At 40.0% G+C, this 22,615-nt stretch overlaps 1 protein-coding gene across 18 annotated transcripts in view; it reads right to left on the bottom strand.

Annotated features, from left to right (window-relative positions):
- The window catches only part of ELAVL2 (ELAV like RNA binding protein 2), a 108,291-nt gene that overhangs the window by 14,944 nt on the left and 70,732 nt on the right, over positions 1-22,615 (bottom strand). For all 18 annotated transcript variants that reach the window (XM_051809054.1, XM_051809055.1, XM_051809049.1 and 15 more), the window contains one exon: positions 2,534-2,637. In XM_051809054.1, the coding sequence (XP_051665014.1) occupies positions 2,534-2,637 (104 nt within the window). The remainder of the gene's footprint in view (positions 1-2,533; positions 2,638-22,615) is intronic.

The raw sequence follows: 22,615 nt of genomic DNA, 5'->3' as shown, positions 1-22,615 counted from the left end.
TTGCAGCACATCCCTCACTTCAAAAGTCTTCCCATGCTGTACTGTACTTCTTTGGGCATTCATAAAGCTGATATTTTAGTACTCACTCTTCTACTCAAGTCCTAACTAGCTCTTCTCATTACGCAGTTTTCTACAGGAGGGCAGTCAGTTAGGTGATGATGGCAAAATAGAACATCTTGTACTTGTAGCCAAAGAATCTGTCAAACTTCATTCCAGCACCAAGGTTGGTAGAATGTTACATGTTAAGCCTGTTTTTATTTTAAATATATGCAAATTTACAAAGTAGTGGGAAGAAAACCTACAGATTTAATACTTTAGATAAATTATTTCTTAAATCTCTATTCCCTTGCCAGGTAATAATTACCCATGTAAACACCTCAATAATCCAAAGAGCTTCAGAGGAGGAAAACCCTATTAAATCTGACTTCTAAGCAGCACTAGGCTAGGTAAAACACAGCTAGATAATCAATGCTATCTTAAAATAAAAGGTCTACTCCCAGGCCTCTAGCTGGACAGACTATTTTTTTCTGCTTTCAAACACATATTTGCATACATGTTTATGCAATCTCACTGGTATTCTTGATTAACAAAACTTGCACACAGGGGCTCTGCCACTTCAGGCCCTCTCACCCTAGTGAGCTAGGGATAGAACAGTGGAAGCTCCTCAGCTCTAGTTCACCTTAAAAGGGAGGAACGAGCACCACATGATGACACTGTCATCTTCAGTGTCCCCTTGGCAGCTACAACCCACAAAGGACTGTGCCCAGCATTAAAGCAGCCGAGCATTCATGAAGAAAAGCCAGATATTTTCCTGTGTCTTTCTGCTACCCCTAACAGTGCAGGTAAAAAGCTGCCTCCTATTCACCACCTTGCACAGCTCTAAGCCAGTTTAGAGACAGGCCATTTGTTTGCCCGCTCCTTTTCAGACCAAGAACCTGAGTACACCTTCTTGTTAATGCAGGAGTCTTTTACTCCACATTTTATTCCTCCCTTGAAAGATATTCCTATTTATATAATCTCACAATAAATTCACTTTTTTTTTTTTAAGAGTTTTCCTAAGAACACAGTGAGGGGAAGCCACTGAGTATTTCTCCTCTCCTGAGCAAAAGCCAATCCAACAAAAACATGCACTGAATTTTCTTATCACTCTGTGTAAGTCAGTGACTCATAACCTTCTTGCTTCTCTGAGTTCTCCACATTTGGGAAGAACTTATCTTTCCAGGACAACTCAAATGAAAAAAGGAGCCATGGACAAACAAGCAGGTAACCAGAAAAATCACTCCTTGCACAGAAATATATATTTTTACTGTCTCAAACAGAACAAAAGAGCCTGTCAGCAGCATTATCTTCCAAAAGAGAAAAATCCACAGAAAACACTTTACCTTTTATAAGATACAACTCATTTTCACACTGAAGTTGCACAATTAAATGAAGCCCAAACTTCACTACATACACGATGTAACCATGTTTACATTGCAAAGAACCATAAATTATGCCACAGAGGGCACCACACAGTATGAGGAGGCATACTGTCTAGCAGAGCAGGGTTCAGGTATCCAACACACCTATAAGTGCCTTCAACATTAATGTACACTCACTCTGATGTTTTAATATTCAGGTGAAATCAGAAGGCAACACAACTGTTACCAGGTACAAGACTAAGACTGCTATGACTTGCTTTGGAGGTATGGATCTGAAAGTTTAAGATACTTTACAAATTATTCAATGAAGTATTCCATAAAGCGTTCCACAGGATGTTCTTTTTAAAAAAAGGTAACAGGTAATAGGTTTTTATATCACTACCCTTACAAAAAAGCTTAAGCCAGCATTTGCAAATTCACCTTTTCAACGTATTTTATTTCAAGAAAACGAGAAGTGGCATCCCCTTTTAGGGACCATAAAATGAGTGAGTATCCTCACTCTTCTATTAATGGATTAGAACAGTAGATAAGAAAAACAACTCTCAAAATTTCTGTTTCTAGAAATTAGAGAAACTGAATTTAATAAACAAGGGTAGTAAGAGTTACAACACAATCGAAAAAGACAGGAATATCAAACATTAGAGACCTAGAGATTAGGGCCCTAGAAATCCACTAATTCATACTAATTCATAGATAACTGAATGGTGAATAACATAGTTATTTCAACATTTAATGTTAAGGATTTGTCAGAGAAACAAGACAACCAGCAACCTTTAAAAAGGAAATATTAATAAGGAATTTATACCATCTCTGAGAAGGTAAGGAGGAAGCACATAGTGTTCAGATAATATGCAAAATCGCATTTCTTTGCCTAAAGCATGCAACATAATTTGACAGTTAAAAAAAGTCAAACGTACATCCAGAATGTCAAGAAAAAGGAACTGTAATCAAACTCTCCAAATCTAAGTAGACTAGAAAGGACTAACATTTGCTTCATGAAGTCCTAGTCTATTCTACTGACATTAGCAGAATTTTTGTTACACTTGAAAAAGTAAAACAAATCAGGAATTCAAAACAATTCTGTTTCTTTAAATCATATTAACACTACATACTTTTATTGTTTTAGTTTGAAGTCTCAATCCATTCAGAGTGTTGATAGCTTTTTCAGCATCCTTGGTGTCAACGTAGTTCACAAAACCATAACCCAAGCTTTGTCCTGATTAAAAAGAAGGAATAAAAGTCATCATTAGTACTGCAGTGCCACACAATGGGTAGCTAACTGTTTTAATGCTACATAGACACACTAAGCAAACATTGCTGGTATTGAAGAACAGTATCTGCTCCAGATACAAATACAAGATTTGTAATGGTCACAACATTTTCCAGTAAGGTTGGTAGATTTTAAGTAGCTTCTCTGTTCCTGTGTACTGCAGTACTTTCTCTGCTCAATGCAGAAATGGCTACACTCAGTTCAATGGGAGACTTAAAAATGAGTGAGTTTAAAATGTACTTCAGTGTCAGAATTTGAGCCAAATCTGAAGCCAAACACTTTTACAGTTGTCATTCATACAGTACATATAGCCTCTCAGTAACAAGGAGTTTAAAGGCTTCTTTTATTATGATATTCAAAACAACTGGTAATAGTAACTGTTTATGAGTTAAATATCAGTCAAAGATGCATTATTTTCAGGTTGTTTTAGTGATGGAAATTCAGATGGCAGATGGACATAAAGCATTGTTAATTAGCTCTTAATCTCTGAACAACAGACCATTTCTAACCATGCATTCTGTCTAAGCACTTATTAAACACTTGAGTTCAGCATAAGAGTCCTCTCAACAACTTCAAAACCTATAGTATGCCATCCCTAACGAGCATTCTCCTTTAAAAGTACTTTTAGTGCATAAGAATGCAATTAGGTATAAAATTTTAACATAGTGATAGTATACCACTTAGTAAGAATATTACCCTTTTATTAGCACAAACCTTTTCAGAGACACTCCCATACTCTTGACCATTTAAAAAAAAAAATAGCTATAGGGAAGCATCCAACATATCTAATTCACAAAATGCTAATTTGAAAGATTATTCTGGATACAGAACAACATAAAAGGATAAACAGTATTATACAAAGCAAAATGGCAATTTATATCTAAAAAAGAACTTATGCTGTATCAAGTTCTTGTATGGTATCTATACAGTATGTATTAAACAGTATGTAATGCAAAAACATGATGGGAAGTTGGTACTTGATTCATTATGACAAGAGAGGGCTTACTAACAAGCCCATCACCTCTGGCATCCACAGTTTTGTACCAATTATGCTTACCATGGCACCAAAGAAACACAGACCCCACCCCCCAAAGTTGCCTCCATTCTTTTCTATCTCCTCCTCAGATGAAATCAGAAGATAGGTTAATATATGCATCAACAAAGAATCCAAACCCAAAGTGGATAAAGTAGTGAGCAACTTGTTCTAGAGAACCCTGTTCTGAGCAGGAAGTTAGACTACATGATCTTCAGAAGTGCCTTCAACCTCAACAATTTCAGGCTCCTTTAACAAACCACACGGAAATATACAGAAGCATTTCTGTATTCATTTACACCTCTACCTAGATATATCCACGTTTCTTGTCTTGGAAATGGCTTTTTCCTTATTAGTTTGATGACAGTAGAGCAATTTCTATACCTGTCACCTCCATCACTCCCACCGTCTGCAGAAACTCTTCCCAACAGTGTCTCCAAAAAAGAGGGAATGTCTTTTTGTGCATGACTTATTTTAGTCTTATCCTAATATAGAAACGTTGATTTTAGGCGTTGTTATTAATCTCCTAAGAAACCCATTTAAACCACAACCTTAAAATACGTTAAATTCTAAAAGAGAAAGCTATTTCAGATAAGATGTTCCAACTCATTAATTCCAGACTGAAAAGAAAGATGTGCAGAAGTTATTTCTACTACCCCTCTGTCGAGGTGATCTACTTTTCACATTAAAGACACCCAGACCACTGCAGACAACGAGCATACCCTGCTGTTATAAAGGATTTAATAATGACCATTGTTCTGGAGACATTCTACAATTAAGTCGAACAATAACAGAAAATAGCTCTGGACTCTTTCATCTGTGCCTCTTCTGCACCAAACTCCACTCACCAAGACAGAAGTCCCCCGCACAACACACACTTGTTTCCAAGTGTGCTTCCAAGTGCTATTACATATTTAGGTATTCTGAATAGTCAGTTTAGCCTTTTGCTGATCTTCAAAATTACAGCCTACTCAACCTTAACACAGACAAGAGACTACTTGAGCACATCAGCTCTTCATTCCATAACACATCTACAAGCAGTATTAAACTTAGCTTATCCTAAGCAAAGGAGTGACAAGAGTTTCTTATTTTTTTTGTGAATTTGTACTTGTGCTGTTAAGAAGAACACATTCACCACCTTCAAGGGTGCTCATGTGCAGGTGAGCAATATTTCAGAAGTTACATGCTCCAACTGTCAGTTGAGCTTATTCTCTTCGACAGTTCTTGTAGCTACTTCATAGACCTGTTTACAGCTGTTTCTGTAGACTTTCTACCAGATTTTATGCTTGGAACACTACAAATATTAGACAATATGGTGCAGAAAAATGCAACAGTTAACTAAATTATTGTTACAACAGTCACCCAAACTAGGAAAAGTAAAAATGATAAAAAATGCAGAGGGTAATTCACAATACTTATCAGAAAAGAATCACAAATAAATTCTTTTTATTCTGCCCAACTTATTTTGTAAACATTTATTATAAATAATGTACACAGCTGTAAAAGTCTAAAGAAAATCCCCTGCTATGCAATATCCAGAAAAAGTCACAAAGAAGTGCTGTCTACAGAAAAAGAGGTCAAGCAAACTAGATGTGATAGAAGTGACACCTCTCCATTTTCAAAGTTTTGCTCTTAAAAGTAGCAGCAATTTCCCTAAAGCAGAATATAGCCATTGCAGTAGAATTTCTAAACTAGTATTCTCCTCCTGACAAAAAATAATTCAACTTCCTGAATAATAATAATTTCACTCTAGAATTCAACTTATGTGAAAGGACTCCTTGGTTACTTCCAGCAACTCCTTCAACATTTTTAAGCAGAAGTTTACAGCACATTCCTGTTGCAAGAACTCAATTTTAGAAATAAAAATCATGATGAAGACTTAGGTTGGATTACTGTAGACAAGACTCAAATGAATAAATGACAAAAAGATCAAGAAACTTAACTGATTGTTTAGCAAAATCCAAGCCAAGTCTAGTTTTACTTTAAGGTAACTCAGAAGGACTGTGGGATAAAAAAAAAGATGCGTCACTGAACTGTACATTTCCATGAGGCACAGCTATTTACACCATCTAGGAGAAGCACTGAATTACTGAATGCTCAAAAGCAATTATAAGACAGCTGACTTCACTTCATCACTGTTAATGACCTATGTAAAGCCTTCTCATGAACTTTGGAGGAATAAGATCTAGAGACAAGGTAATTTTTCCTACTGCCCTGTTACCACCCAATTATTCATAAAAGATAAAGAGTTGGTGACATGAAAGAAAGAAAAACTAAGTCCTGGAGCTTTCTGAATACTGATGTATCTTACTACCTAGAGAAGTCCCCTGCCGAAAAAGCATTCATGTACAAAGTGCTTGGTTGCACAAAACAGCCCAGGTGTCCTGAGGCATCCCCCACTTCAGTGTTAGGAGATCAACTAGTGAAATCTGTCATGTAAGACTAGAGATTGCTCTAGATACCACAATTAATAGGACATTACTGTTTATGAGCATGAAGCAAGACGTCTGGTTTTCTTCTGCTGGTTACTGTAGTCTAAACATTTCCTCTGAAGTCTACTTCCACAGTGAACACAGCTCATCACTGTTCTTTGCAGAGTCTGCTGCTGTTCTCAGCATACAAAGCCCTCTCTACTTCATTATCAATTTAAAGATCATGTATTCTGATTACAGTATGAAGCAAAATTATTTTTCTAGATTCAAATGAAGTGAGTTCTAAAACCTGGTGGTGTCTCTTTGCTACCGCCTGTCTACTGAAAGACAGTTTTAAGGGCTGGGCTGCTAGTGGTGATCACCCATCCAAGGCAGCAATTTATGCCTCAACAGGACTGAGGACAGCACCTGTAAACAGAAATGAACAGTTGAAGGTACAGATGCACGGTAAGATGACAAAGGCTTTACCCTCCCTAGATAATCCATACACAATTACCATGTCTTAGTAGTTTATTCTTTTCAAACAATTCTTACTGTGTCTAAGCATCTGTTTCTCTGGGAACTCCAGAACCTATGTTCCCATGTATTTGAGTCCCTGTTTGAAAATAAAAAACCCTGTAAGATGTTCCAGACTTCATTATCTACCCCCACTAAACACACTTTGTTCCTTCCAACAAACCTCTAATAAGATTCTACTTTTATGTTAAAAAGTTACACAGATCAAGCCATTTAGCCCAACCACATCAGGTCAACAATTCAAATATTTTCTGAACATCTGCCTGTTCTCTCAACTTCCCTGGGAATCTGCCTGCCTGATAACTTCTCTTGCAACAAAAAAATATACTTGCCAACAATAATTTCCTTCATTTTTCTCTTTGGAAGTAGTTACAACAGCCACAGCTTATTAAAGCTTTAATAGATCATAACAGCTTAATTCTTCAATTGCTGCACTGTCAAAAAACAAAAAAGGGGGGAACAGAAAGGACAAGAGTCTTTAAATCAGACAGCTTCTTTAATGGTAAAGTTGAAGAGATCCTCTCCCTTTGACTACTATACCCATAAACCAGGAAAACACGTGATAGTAAATAAAGTGGGAATACAGCACCCGAAAAGAGAAAACTTCTCTAAGTAGATTGATACAGAGGACTGTCTGTGTAGCTGCTCCCTTGTGCATTGGCCAAAGAATGGCAGTCTATGTTATAGCAGGCACTGGAGTGCTGGATTGCTGCAAAAATGTTTGTGTTATGTTTTCCATCTATGAGCTATCACTCAGTTTCAGGAACAATATTCCCTAAAGCCTGTGGGCACTTCAGAACCAAGAAAAATAAAAAAATACTGTTTCAGATAGAAACAGCAAAGGCATCATCTTCAAGTGCTCTTTACTCAACGTTACAGGGCAGGATGCATAATAAGGTCAGAAAGACTGAGCTGATGAGGCCCTCTACAGACAGATCAGAGCAACTCTGCGTTCACATGCCCTGGTTGTCCTGCGGGACTTCAACCAACCCAGTACCTTAGGAAGGGACAACACAGAGCAATCCAGGAGTTCCCAGAATGCACTGATGATAACTTCCTTCTCTGAATGACAGAAGAGCCATTAAGGAGAGGTGCTATGCTGGATTTTTTCTCCCAACAAGGAGGGGCTGGTGGGGAATGTCAAGCTCAAGGGCAGATTGGGCTGCAGAGACCATGAAATGGTGGAGTTTGTTATCAGTGAAGTTCAAGATCCTTTGGGCAGAGTGGAAGGTGCACAGCAAGCTCACTACCCTAGACAGGAGAACAGATTTTGGCCTCTTCTGGGATCTGCACAATAGAGTACCCTGCTCAATATTCAAGGATCACGTCCTTCAAGCTCAGGAGTGATGCATTCCAACAAAGAGGAAGTCAGGTAAAAATGTCAGGAGGCATGTATGGATGAACAAGGAGCAAACTTGAACACCAAAAGGAAGCCTGCAGAGGGTCAAAGCAAGAACAGGTTGCCTAGGAGGAACACAGAATATTGCCTAAGCAGCCAAATTCTACGATTCTGTAAAAGTTAAAACCTGGAAAGAATTAAATCTGGCCAGGGATGTCGAGGAGAACAAGAAAAGCATCTACAGGTATACTGCTAACAAAAAGAAGCCTAGGGAAAATGAGTGTCCTCTCTGGAACTGAAGACCTGGTTATCGGGGACATGGGAAAGTCTGAGGTACGGGAAATTTTTTTGCCCCAGCCTTCACTGGCAAGTGCTTCAGCCACACTACCCATCTGGCAGAAGGCAAAGGCAGGGACTAGGAGAATGAAGAATCACCCACTGTAGGAAAGCAAGTTCAAGACCATCTAAGGAACCTCAAGGTGCACAAGTCCATGGGACTTAGTAGGATACACCCAAGGGTCCTAAGGGAACTGGTGGAAGAAGCGGCTAAGCTACTTTCCATAATATTTGAGAAGCTGTGGCAGTCTGATGAAGTTCCCACTGACTGGAGAAGTGCAAACATAAGCTCCATTTTCAAAAAGGGAAATAATAATATGATAAAGCAGGAGAACTACAGGCTGGTCAGTCTCATCTTTGTGCCCGAGAAGATCATGAAGCAGATCCTTCTGGAAACTATGCTAAGGCAACACGGTTTCCCTAAGGGCAGATCATGCCTAACAAATCTGGCAGCCTTCTACAACAGGGTTAAAGTGCTAGTGGATGAGGGAAGAGCGACTGACTTGGCCTATCTGCAGTTGCACAGAAATGTCTGATACTGTCCCACAGAACATCCTTGTCTGTAAGCTGGAGAGACGCGGATTTGGTGGATAAGGAATTGACTGGATGGTCACACTCGAAGAATCAATGGCTTAGTGTCCAAATAGAGGCCTACGACAAGTGCCAAGCAATGCTCCTCAGGGGTCAAAAACGGGACCACCACTGTTTAACTCTGTCAGCAACGCAGACCATGGGATCGAGTGCATCCTCAGCAAGTCTGCCGACAACACCAAGCTCTGTGGTACCAGCAACACGCTGGAGGCAAGGGATGCCATCCAGAGGCATCTGGACAGGCTCAAAAGGTGCGTCTGCACAAACCTCATGAAATTCAACAAGGCCAAGTGCAAGGTCCTGCACCCGGATTGGGGCAGTCCCAAGGACAAGTACAGGCTGCACAAAGAATGGATTAAGTCCTGTCAAGAAGCATGTGGGAGTGCTGGTGGAAGTGAGGTTGGACATGACCCAGCAGTGTGCAGGTGCAGCCCAGAAAGCTAATGGTATCCTGAGCTGCATCACAAGAAGCAAGAAGAGCAGGGCAAGGAAGGTGATTCTGCAGCACCTCTCCTATGAGGACAGGCTGAAAGAGATGAGTTTGTGCACCTGGAGAAGAGAAGACTCTTGGGAGACCTTATGGCACCTTCAAGTACCTAAAGGGAGCCTAAAACAAGGCTGGAGAGTGACGTTTTACAAGGGTATGTATGTATGACAGGATAAGGGGAAACACCTTTAAACTGGAAGAGGCTGGGGTTACATCAGGTGAAAGGAAGAAATTCTTTACTGTGAGGGTGGTGAAGTGCTGGAAGAGGCTGCCCCATTCCTGGGGATGTTCAAGGTCAGTCTGGATGGGGCTTTTAATAACCTGGTCTAGTGGAAGGTTTCCTTGCCTATGGAAGGGGGATTGGAACTAGATGATCTTCAAGGTCCCTTCCAACCCAAATCATTCTGTTTCTATGAGAGTTCAGTTACCTGAACTATTGAGTTTGCCTGAAAGTGCTCAAGGTTTGAAAGGCAGACAAATATAATGTTTAACCTAACAATTGTTAAATAAGTCCTTTCAAGAGTAGGCAAAATCCCTCACAGAAGCACAGTGAATTTAAGTGTCGCATTTTCAGTAGTCCTGCAATATTTTACAGCTCCTGAAAAGAATGGATATTGCTTTCTGCATAACACCATGACTGGAGAGCAGCTGATTAGCATAGTAGTTTTGTTTCATGACTGATTAAAGCATCTTGGTATTCTAGATCTTCTCTGAATGATTTTTGGACAGAAGCATCAAGTTTGATGCCAGAAATTTCTGGCCAATATTACACCTGCTCCTGGTGTCTCCTGCCATCCAGCTGGCTACTAAAATATGTGTTCTCATGATTTCCCTCTCTAAATAGCTGCTGCTGAAGATAATTTTCCTACATGCATGACTAAGAAGCTTGTCCTTCCTGACAAAATCCAGAGCCAGTACTGTAGAACTTGATCTGTGCTTGAGTACACAGCTGGTACATTTTTTTCCCCTCCAATACTTCTACACTGGTATGCAGCAGTATTATCAGACAATCAACCAGTGTTAAAAAAAACCCAGCAACTTCATACTGGAAGAGTTTCCACTGCTGCATTTCTTCCCGCAGTCAGCCACTCGCATTTTTTCAACGCTCACTCTCTGGTCGTATGAACCAGAGCAGTCGCCTTTTGACAATGCAGCACGATGCCTTTGGAAGCTTGGGACACCCACCACACGAGGGAGTCCTTGGCTGCCATTTCCCGTCAGAGCTATCGAATACCCAGTGCAAGGGCTGAGCAAGCTAACTTTTGGAAGCAATCGATTACATTACCAAAGTACACAGATAATCCTGCATCTTGTCTGGAATTCTTAAACATTACTTTGAGGTCTGCAGGTCATACGGAATAGATAATTAATGATATCAGGTAATCACTTTTTCCACAAAAACAGTAAGCCAGGAGAGACATTAACTGAAGGTTACAAACAGAAATACACCATGTCCAAATAGGAAATTCTCAACTCGAAAAAGCAGAGTGGAAAGTAACAGTTGCATGAAAAGGGGCATGCTGTTGCACAAGCAGAAGAAACACCATTTGCTTATGGACACTACAGGAGGCTGAACACTGACAATCTTGCTCTTTACTGCCTCTTGTAATAATAATTGACCTGGACATGCATGCTTTCTTAAAAACTAACTTGTCATATTACAAGTAGAAGCTCCTTACCACTACAAGGTGAAAAAATACCATGAAAATTGCCAAATCAAGTACTTTTTTTTAAAGCTAGGTTTTTTCATTTTTTTTTTCCATGGTCAGGCTTTGCGAATGAAGATTTGGGAAGGGCTCTACCCACATTTGTTACAAGTGTGCTGGTGGCTAAAAAGGCCAATATGAGATAGACAAGTCTGGTTGCAAAAGGCACAGCAGAAAGACTCCTTAGGTGAAATATTCTGCAAGACACGTTTCTTTCTGCATTGTCTTTTCTCCTCAAGAGTGATCCTGCGTGTGTTCTCAAAAGAAGTAGCAACGTTATAGATGGTGTGTCTCCACCTCCCAGTCAGAGGCCAGAGTAGACAACTGATAAAGATCGATATGGCCAAGGCTGAGATGTTGTTTCAGGGAGTCCTTGGATCTGCTCTTTGGGGCTCCTCTCTTGTGGCAGCCAGTGGCAAGTTCACCATAGAGCAGGATCTTAGGGAGGCGGTGGTTGGTCCTTCATCCTTGAGACGTGTCCTGCCCAGCACAGCTGTGTTCTCAGTAACATGGCCTCAATACTTGTAATTGCTGCTTGTTCTAGAATAGATGTATTGGTCACATAATCTGACCAGTGGATGTTTAGGATTGTACAGAGACAGCGCTGATGGAAGCGTTCTAGGAGTCACAGGTGGTGGCGGTAGATGACCCATGATTCAGATCTGTATAAGAGAGTAGACAGCACTATGGCTCTGTAAACTCTGATCTTTGTACTTTTCTTCAAGTGCTTATTTCGCCAAACTCTTAAGAAGCTTTCCGAAGGCACTATATGCCTTTGCTAACCTGTTGTCTATCTCTTGTCAATCTTACCATCCGAGGAGATGAAGCTGCCTAGATAATTAAACTGCTGGACTGATTTGAGCTCTGATTCGCCAGTGGTGATATGGGGATGAAGGAAGACTTCCTGAGGTGCAGGTTGACAGAGAACTTCTGTCTTCTTTAAGCTGACTTCCAGCCCAAAGAGCTCAGCAGCGTCTGCAAAGCAGGATGTTAAACACTGCAGAGCTGCTTCTGTGTGGGCAACGAGGGCGGCGTCATCAGCATAAAGCAGCTCCTGGACAAGATGGTTTAAGGTCTTGGTGTGGGCCTTCAGTTGCCTTAGGTTGAAAAGGCTTACATCAGTATTGAATGTAGATACCGTCCTCATCATCGAGGTCTGCCGTGGCCCTTTGGAGCATCCTGCTGAAAAAGACTGTGAATAGGGTTGGTGCAAGAACACAGCCTTGTTTCACTCCATTAGTTATTAGAAAGGGTTCAGAAAGTGCATTGCCATATCTAACTTGGCTGTGCCGATCCTCATGGAGTGAGATGATCATTTTAAGGAACTTGGGGGTACATCCTAAATGTTCCAAAATCTACCACAGACCTTTTCTGCTCACAGTATCGAAAGCCTTGGTGAGATCAACAAAGGTTACATAAAGACCTTTGTTCTGTTCCCTACACTTCTCTTGCAGTCGTCTGAGAACAAATACTATGTCTGTGGTGCTCCTGTTGGCTCTGAAACCACACTGGCTTTCAGGTAGAATTCCTTCTGCTATAGCAGGTATTAATCTGTTCAAGAGTATTCTTGCCAGGATTTTGCCAGCAATGGAGAGCAGAGTAATACCATGGTAATTTGAGCAGTCTGATTTAACTCCTTTCTTCTTATACAAAGTGATGATGACTGCATCACAAAGGTCTGATGGTAGTTCACCGAGCTCCCAACAGCACACCACAAACTCGTGAAATTTAGCATGGAGTGCAAGGCCCCCATGTTTCCAGACTTCAGGTGGAATTCCATCAACCCCAGCTGCCTTGCCAGTTTTCACCTGCTGTATGGCCTTGAGAGTTTCTCCCAAAGTGGGGGCAATATCTGATTCATTCTTCAGCAGTTTCTGTGCGATGGACTGAATTGCTGAGTCTTGGACTACACGGTTGGTACTGAAGAAAGTCTGAAAGTGTTCAGACCATCAATTCAGAATGGAGGTTTTATCTGTCAGAAGCGTTTGACCATCAGCACTGAGTAGAGGGCTTTGGACTTGGTAGGTAGGCCCGTATGCTGTTTTCAGGGCCTCATAGAATCCTCTGTGGTCACCTGTGTCTGTGCATAATTGTGTTTTTTTTCAGCTAGATTGATCCACCACTTCAGGGAGTTTATGTTGGAGCTTGCTGCATGCAAGACGAAAGGCTGCTTTTCTTATGTGACAGGATGGCAGTGCAAGGTGTGCTTGGTGAGTGGATCTCTTCTTCCTCAACAATTCCTGGATCTCTTGATTGTTTTCATCAAACCAGTCCTTGTTCTTCTTGAAGCAGAACCCCAAGGATCCTTCAGAGGATTGCAGGATACTGTTTTTAATGTGGTGCCAAAGTATTTCAGGAGAGGGATCTATAGAATGACTTTCAAAGGTCAGATATAAAGCTAGCTTTACCCTTTAATTTTTACCACATTTAGTACTAACGCGTTTTAAGCACCTACAGTTTTGTCTTTTACAGTCAATTGTCAGGAATACAGCCAGCAGTGTTAAATCTTCAGCCCTACTGTAACACCCAGTCACCTTATATAGGCAAGTGGACATAAAGCACTTTGTTCTACTGCTGGGGTGTTTCAAAACCTGAAGTAATTTGTTCATCCAAGCATAAAACTGGCGTAAAACCTCGTTGTGGTTTAAACCCAGCTGGCAACTAAACAATAAGCAGCCACTCAGTCATCCTGACATGGGGAGGAGAATAAAAAAAAAAACCACCACAAACTTGTAAGTGAAGAACAGTTTAATAACTGAAACAAAGTAAAATATAACACCAATATTAATGGCACTAAAGGAAAAAGGAGCTAAACCCCGAGAAAAATAAGTGATGGATAACACAACTGCTCATCACCTGCTGGCTGATGCCAAATCCTGTCCCCTAAATGTGATCGGCCCCCACTCCAGGTAGCTCCTCCAATTTATATTCTGCACATGAGTTTCTATGGTGTTAAATATCCCTTTGGCTGGTTCAGGTCCCCTATCCCAGCTGTGCTCCCAACACCTGCTCACTGGCAGAGCATGAGACTGAACAGTCCTTGACTCAGGGTAAGTGCTGCTCTGCAAAAGCAAAAACATCAGTATGCTATCAACATTATTCTCATACTGATTCCAAAACACAGCACTGTAACAGCCAGTGAGAAAAATGAATTCTTTCCCAGCTGAAACCAGAACATAAATTCTTTTCCCAGACTTCACAGTAACATATACTATTTTGCGGGAGTTGTTTTGTTTCTTTCAGACTCTATTTGCTACTTAATCTCAGAGCTTTGAAAGATTTCCTGAAACATGCTATGATCCCAAGTTTGAAAAATATTTCCCCCTTCTAGGGAACATTTTTCAGAAGCTAACTTCCAGTATTGCTTTGTATGGTGGGATTTTTTTTCTGGTCCTTAGTGATGATTGAAAAACAGTAACAAAGTGATAAATTGTACTCAAAACATCCTTTCTTTCCCTCACATAAGTCTTAACTGTCAACTCAAAAAGTCAGTACTCCCACATATGTCCGAAAGGACTATCCTTTCAGTTTTAACAGCTCTAATTAACAAACAAGAACAACTACTAATCTGCAAGACTGAGTAGCAAGAAAAATACATTTCTCCTTGCAATTGGTAAATACACATAAGAAAAGAATATGCTGAGAAAAGCTGTTTTCATTACTTGAAACTCAATTATGTCTCCACAAGCTAATTCTTACACAAACACAGCAAAATTTTTTGGTAAGGCATTTTATTTTTTTAATTTAAAAACGGGGTGGGGAGGAGGGGGGAAGTGGGATAATCACTGCATCTTGCTATAGATGCAAAACTTCATTACCATTGTGCAGCATTATTAGGCTACAAGTGCATTTCAAAAAGGGCTTTGGTTTAACCTGCATGAAGCCACAGGTACTAGAAAGACCCGGAGAAAGCTAGCAACTTTTACCTTCAATAGCTCCAAAAAGTCAAAAGACAGGAAAGAATTCAGATTACAAATATCTTTCTGTTTTGTTCAGTTCTACCAAATGTCTCAAATAAGAAAGAAAAAGGTAGCTATGCAGTAACTGAAACAGCTGGTCAATAGTGCAGAAATCTTGAAGCTAACATGGCTGTGCCTTTGATAACTGCTGTACATTTACAGAAACTGCTAAAGGCATAAAACGAAATGCAGGATCTAAGTCCTATCAGATATTTTCTCTTTATTGTGGATTAAAGCATCAGGTCACCAAAACCAGAAGTTTGCATATTCTGCTTCCTTCTGTTGCATTCTACAGCCTTCTAGCTACTTCTACTCTGACTTGGTATACTCCAGGAAGACAAAAATTCCATAGACAATAGTACAGAAAACCATAATGGGAATCTGGCAAGTTTTCACTGTAAGAGACAGTTGAAGTGTACCGTGATAAAAGAAAATAAGATGTAGATATACATATATTTTATAGAAAATAAATACATGAAGCTAAAGAAAGTTCCTTGTATGTGTGTTAAGGTCTTGCTTCTGTAACTCAATATACTGGCTGCATCCACACATAATGGACCAACCATGAACGCATTAAAATCATCTGCACCTTGAAGTCTTACCACTTAGCCTGTGCAGGCTGAAAGGAAGTATCTACTTTCTATTCAGTCCTTATACTTCACACAACATCTTTAAAGTGAAAGGGCTTCAGGGTGTGCAGGTGTACCCAAATCAAGGTAGACTTCACTGAATCATGCCTTCATTATTATAAATACTTTGCTCTAATCTCAGAGCACAGTTACCCTGAAAGGCACTTACACTGTAAAAACTTCAGATCACTGGAAGTCTCTAACACACACTAGCTTCCACTAGAATTAACATTTTTTTCAAACAGTTGGCCTAAAATCACTATGACATAACAGCAATACATACCTACAAAAACATATGAAAGGGTGAGCAGTGATAAAATATGCCAGACAGGCAGCCAGGTGATTCCCAGTGTGGAAGCAAAGAGCACTACCTTTGCTGAAAACACACAAGCTACTCCCCATCACTATAGGATTAATGCCAGTTTTCAAGACCCAAGGTTTTCATGGGCTTCTTGGAAGTTATCGTAACCACTGACAAGAGTGAATCTGTTTGCAGAAAAGTGCAAGAGAATGTGTATCACAATAATCCCCATTAAAAAGCACAGTGCTTGGTGTAGAGTGATTTAATGAAGATGTTCTGATTCACTACATTCAGAAAGGTCCCTAACCGTATTCAGTCATAGAAAAAGAGTTCCATTTTTAAACCATTAAGTCCCTGCTTATGCTGTACGTTGAGATCAGCCCATTAACTCAGCTTAATATACGTATGAACAATCATTTTACAAATAGCTTGCATCCGCGATGTTGGCAGTAAGAATGAATCCCTGGAAGCGAGCATGCAGGTTTAGTCAAACAGGACATTTCTACCTTTTTTTACTTGTAAAAACAAAGCCTATAAACTTCTGACAGGTCAAAACAGTGTTGTGCCTGTGGAACAGTGAAAAGCATGTGTAAGTGCAAAGACAATCAGGTTCTATCTTGCATAACACAAGATGAAACAATTTTCTTAATCCTCACCTGTTTATATGACTCATTTCCAGGAGACATGCAAAGTGCAGTAAATCACGCAGTTTGCTATGAAAAGGCACAGTAAATGCCGCTAAATCCTTATCAATAACATTAAATAGCAATATGCAGGATCAGAGAAAAGTAACTACAGCATACAGTCTCACGGAATCTTCACAGAATCATGGAATGGCCAGGGTTGGAAGGGATCTTACAGAACATTTAATTCCAATCTCCCTTAATAGATTTAAGACTATTAAAGGGAGATCCAGGGCTCTGGATCCGCACATAAGGCTTGTTTGAAACCTAACTCCTTCAGGACTGTTCCTGCAGTCCGAAAGAGACAGTACTTTAACCACCCAAGATGGCTAAGTAGACCAACACTCTTCCTGCACTTTTCTCCAACAAGCACACAAAATTCAAAATTATTTATTAACTTTCTGCTACAGCACACCAAGTCCCCAGGCCACATCAGAGACTGTATTTTAACATCTGCAGAGTTGAAAACATGTACTATCTCGAAAATTAAGAAGGTGATGTTAAGAACAACTCTTTCATGCCCCCTCCCTCCCCCCCCGAAAAGCTATGCTTCAAGGTCTTAAAGGAAGTCGCTCCAGAGAAGAGATCAAACAGTCACTATATATAAAGACAAGTTTGCCTCCAATGCCACTTGGTTTTATTGTTGATTTTAGTCAAGTTCTGCACAAGGCATTCTGCTGGCAAGACACAGTTTGCCAGGCAACACTTTTTGTCCACATCCCTGTCCTACTGTCAGGCTGAGAAAACTCATTCCTTATCTCAGAACACACCACTTAGCAGCAGCTAGCAAGTACCCCTGCATCTCACAGACTCAGCACACCAAAAAGAGCAGGCAACTTCAACTAGTTCCTCCTTTAACTGCCAAATTACTCTACACTCCCATCCAAGTGCATTCAAAACCTTGCAAAAACATCTGATGGATTAGAGTGCTAGAGGACTGAAAATATCAAACACACTGGAGTAACTGCTGGGGTGTTTCACAAGACTAGCAAAGCTCTTTTGCCAAGTGACAAAAGTTGCAGCACTGTTCAGTCATGCGGTCCTCCCTGTATTAGGCACTTGTACTATACAAGAAAATACCTGAAATTCCAGCTACTCACTGCCCTACCATCTTCAAAATTTTCTTTTTTCTTTCCTTGTCATGGGACTGCTTAAAACTTTCTACATTCCAAATAAAGTAACTTGGAAGACTAAGCCGCTTCACAGGTATGTCGTGGGGGTTTTTTCTCCTCTAGCTTCCTCTGGGACATCAAGAAAAAGGAAAATGACCTGCCAAGTTTGTCTCCTACATTAAGGCAGCAACAAGTCTCAGATTAAAAGTCTCAGCTTAAGGCATAAATATATGACCATACTTTTTCCCATATTCCTGAAAGGCTAGTTTAAACACCCTAGAACTAGTCTTGCATTAAGGTAAGTAAAATGTTTAGGGTTCAAGAGAAAGCTAACACTGCTCAAAGTAACAGTGACAAGAGACTTGAAAGAAACTGCCAGCCTAGCACAGGTTTCCAACAGCTCTGCTCTTGCCAGACACTAACATTTACGCTGGTATGATACAGGTAGAGAACACTACACAGGTTAATAAGTTTCATATATTCTAGATTCAAGCAGCCAGTCAAACAACACACTTCATATTGCTTCCACTCAGGACACAAACAGCTTTCCCTTGACTACCAAGAGATTGCTGTAAAAGTCACAGCAAGCATAAGAGCCATCAGTGTTTCACCCATGCTCTGCTGAAACAGTGCACCTAACCTACAGAAAGAAAAATCCTTTTCCCACTCATGGTCTCAGCTGTTTGGGCAGACTGTAATTCAGCACTGTCTCAAGTGTTTCCTCAGTTTCTCTGCACTGCAGGAGAGTGCTCCATAACCAAGTATCTGACAGCACAGATACAAAAACACACTCTCCTAACACTGCACTGACTATATGCATATACATGGCATACATTAAATTACGACCAATGTTACCATGGTGAACAAAAGCGCGCTTTGATGACATCATGTCCAACTCCATGTTTTTTTTCTACTTTTGTGACCAACCCAGAATCCTTTGCATTTATTACGGTGCTACTTCAATGAAAACAGAATATGCAAGAGAAATTTCCATGTTAACAACTGAAGCCCTCCGTACAAGCTTCAGTTGCAAACATAAGTACAATCTTCTGGAAGTGCTCAACTTCCAGGCAGTTTTTAAAACTACAGTTCTAGACACCTCTTCAATTGTGTGTTGCATTTTATATCTGCGTTATACGCAGAACAGGTGTGAAACAACACTTCAAAGGATCTGAAAAATAATTTTCAGAGGATAAGAAGAAATCTGCAAAATTAAATAAGGTACACCTGTTTCCATAAGACTAAAGCTGACAGGACAGGGACACAGAAACATGACCCTTCCTCTACACAACTGTCCCCCACAGCGTACTGGAGACTAGACTACAATACTCCAGACTGTAAAAGTCTATGAAATTTTTTAAGGGTCACATAGTAAGACCTGAAGAATTGTACTCTGTGAGGCTGTAATGTCGACCATAAAGAAACCCCACCACATAACAGATAGTTGCTAGGTCACAGTCCAAGCAGGAGCACAGATATTTTGGGAGAAGATGTGTAAGAGGATCAGGCTTTCAACCAACATGTAGGCTTCACAGTAAGGCAGCTGGATCAAGTTTGAAAGAAATGCCCACATAACAGTGATCAACAAGAATGTCCTGAAGTAGATTTACTCTTATCTTCAGTCAGAGATGGTTGAAATTTTGGCAGCAGGAAGTGATACAAAAAGAAGCCTTCAGGTATGGAGTACCTGTCTCCTCACACTAAATGGCACAGTCTAGTACCACAGCTTCACGACCACACAAGTCTACAGATGTGCTACACTGTTCCTGGCTAGGTCTCTAAATATATCCTGCCTCATTTTCTAGATAGAATGAGCCAGCATGCTGAACTGCAAATGAAATACACATATAAGCATTATTATCACTTCAAACACAGTCAAAGAGAAAAGAAAACCAAACCTATTAATAAAAAGGTTCTCTTTTAGATCAAATAAGTTACGAATTTTATGAGCATATGATTATTTTGAGAACAGTACAGGAATTCTGTTCTAAGCCAAGAAAACTAAGACACTTCCCCAAATTTAAGTCACCAGCTGCTTTCTGAAATTAGAGTCTGAATTCCACAAGTTTCAGTTTAGCTAACAACTCCACAAACACTATTGGGTGAATGACAAAGAAGCAAATACCTAAAAACATGGAGATTATTCCACAATGTGAAAATTATGCATTTATCTTCCACATGTACTACTGAACATGCACTAAAGGCAGTGGGAGTCAAAAAAAACCCAAACAAACGTGTTCTTTTATAAGGATACCAAATTCATCACATTTTTACCTATATTCAAGTTTCAGAAAAGTAGGCCTACAAAATGCAGTTTGTCATACTAAGGTAACTATTAAGTGGTAATTATTACTGTCTCATATTTTGTCAAAAGCTACTAAATCCATCTGTCTCATGCTAATGGAAAGCTTGTCCTTTCACGTGCTTGCACAAGGGCAGTTCAGGTAACTGAATTTCAACTAACTTTACCCTCTTCCCCAACTAATTTTAGAGTCTTTTTAGCTTATTTTTTATAATTATACATGCATGCTTAACATTAGATTATGTAAAATGTTATCATTATACGATAACTGTTGTCTCTGCTGCCTTTAAATATGTAGAAGCATTTAAACTGAATTAAACAGCTATCTAGAGTGGCTGATTAGAATTCAGTTATGATGCTTTGTTGAGACCAGGGTCTCCCATCTATTGTACAACTATAATTAGTTCATTTGGGAGTTTTGTAATTTGTATTTACGTACACCTACATTAGTCAAAAGCACGTAAGGGTTAATGTATCTAAAATATCTAGGCACAATGACTCATTCCAAACAGTTTCTCTGGTTAGCAAGTGAAGATAAGTGACATTCATGACCCACTTATCATTTATGTTGCCAATGGGATTATCAAGTGAAGAGACTCTTGTTCAGCACCCTTTAAAATCTTCATTAATATCAATGTTTCATTTACCTTCAGTAAAAAAACAAAACAGCTATTTTAATTCTTAATGATAGCACTTTCAGTGTTTTTCTTTTAATAGAGAAAGTAAACTCCACCTCAGCTGCTAGTGTTGCCCCAACAGCAAGTTGTGCCATGTGGTCCATGCTTCGAGATGACCAGCAGGAACCTTCTGAGGTCAGCTTTTTCTCCCCTACCCCCTTCACAAGTAAACCCTTAGCTAAAAATCAATAAGGGACACAAACTTTATGTTGGCAGTACACTGAAAGGAACTATAACCATTGGTTGACACAACTAAAATGTTCTAACAAATTGTACTCCATGGAAAAAGCATTACTGAAACTACTGGAATTGCCTTTTATAAGCAGGACTTCAGACTGCTCACATGAAGTTAGTAAGTGAACTCCAGAGTGCCTCCTTTGCCTCAGCTAGGTTTTCCAGACGCAGGAAGGGCTTCAAGTTCAACTCAACTCAATCCTAAAGTGTGCAGACAGCTTTAAGTAACTGGGGCACTTCCACCTCTAGTGAGAGCTGCCCCTACCCATGGCAGGGGGTAGCAATCAGATGCTCATTAAGGTCCCTTCCAATCCAAAACACTCTGTGATTCTATGATAATGCAGTCTTAAATGCACTCCAGTGTTGCAGATGTAACCACAGAGTGAGTATTCAATAATAGGATGGGAAAAAGTTTGGTTCAAATTCACAGGATGCTCTAATGAGATGAAGTAACTGGCCCTGACTCCTCTAAATTTCACCACATAGCATTGGTGATCCAGTTAACCATGGCAGGAGTAACTGACTCTCAGGACAGGACTGTGGCTGCTAACTGGGCATAGCTGCAGAGATCACAGCTCCACATGGTCCCACTAGATGCCCTTTTGGGTAACCAAGTTGATCTCTGCCCCAGTGATCAGTGGGCTGTGCTTTCTTCTTCCCTATTGTTGGTCCTGCTCACCAGTGACAGTCCCCAGAAAGTGAAACAGTCTCTGAAAACAAGCTTGCAGGATGGTCTACACCAAGGCCAAGACTGGATTGGCTGCTGTGTGCTGCCACCAGCAAACTCCACTCTGTCTGCACACTAGTAGGCCTGGAGTGGTAGAGAAAAGCCATACCAGACCTTGGTGATGCTGCCAGCATAAAAATGTATAACAACTTCTATGCGTCCCTAAATTTCTCATCATTTAAAGGTACTCAAAAAGTATCTAGTACTCATGGCAGTTCATTTAAGGAGGAAAAAAACTTCTGCTTTAACACAGGAATCAAACCAGTAAAATTCTGAAATTCATGCAAAATCTTTTTCTTCACAGAAACCTAGTTACAACCCCTGTTCTGAATTTAGAAGGAAAAAAAATTTGCTTTTCAAGAACTCTGTAGAAAACCTGAAAATGAGTAAGAACAGAACTGAAGCTATAGAGTTTTCTCCTCAGCATCCACAAACAAAAGGTAATCTTGCTCCAGGCTACTTAAATCAGAAGTATTGCTCCCAATGCAGTTATAAGGCAAGACACCACATTTCTTAATCTCACTTATAATATTAAAGCCTTTTGGAACAAGACTGATGCAGTATTTTTCCTGGCAGCTGAAATTATGGCTCAAAGCCGAGGAGCCACTTTCTGGTAAAGTAATAAAGCCAGCTCTATCTCCAATAGTTCCAATTCTGGAGTTCTCAGTTACTGAGAATGTCATTTCCACAAAGTTTTCCTGTAAATTCAGGATCCTTCTTAGGCATCACTTCATGCTATACAGAAAATATCCCACCTTAAAACAAGAGGTCTACAATTAAGTCTTGCTCCATTCCCAGATAAGGACTCCTTTGAAATTATGCACCAGCAATGTGCACTTCTAACATACAAAACATCAAAA

The sequence above is a fragment of the Manacus candei genome, unplaced genomic scaffold (assembly GCF_025592945.1).
Source record: "Manacus candei isolate 608988 ecotype Guabito, Panama unplaced genomic scaffold, ASM2559294v1 h1tg000074l, whole genome shotgun sequence".
NCBI classification, from domain to species: domain Eukaryota; kingdom Metazoa; phylum Chordata; class Aves; order Passeriformes; family Pipridae; genus Manacus; species Manacus candei.
This window is presented reverse-complemented; position numbering and strand designations above follow the sequence as displayed.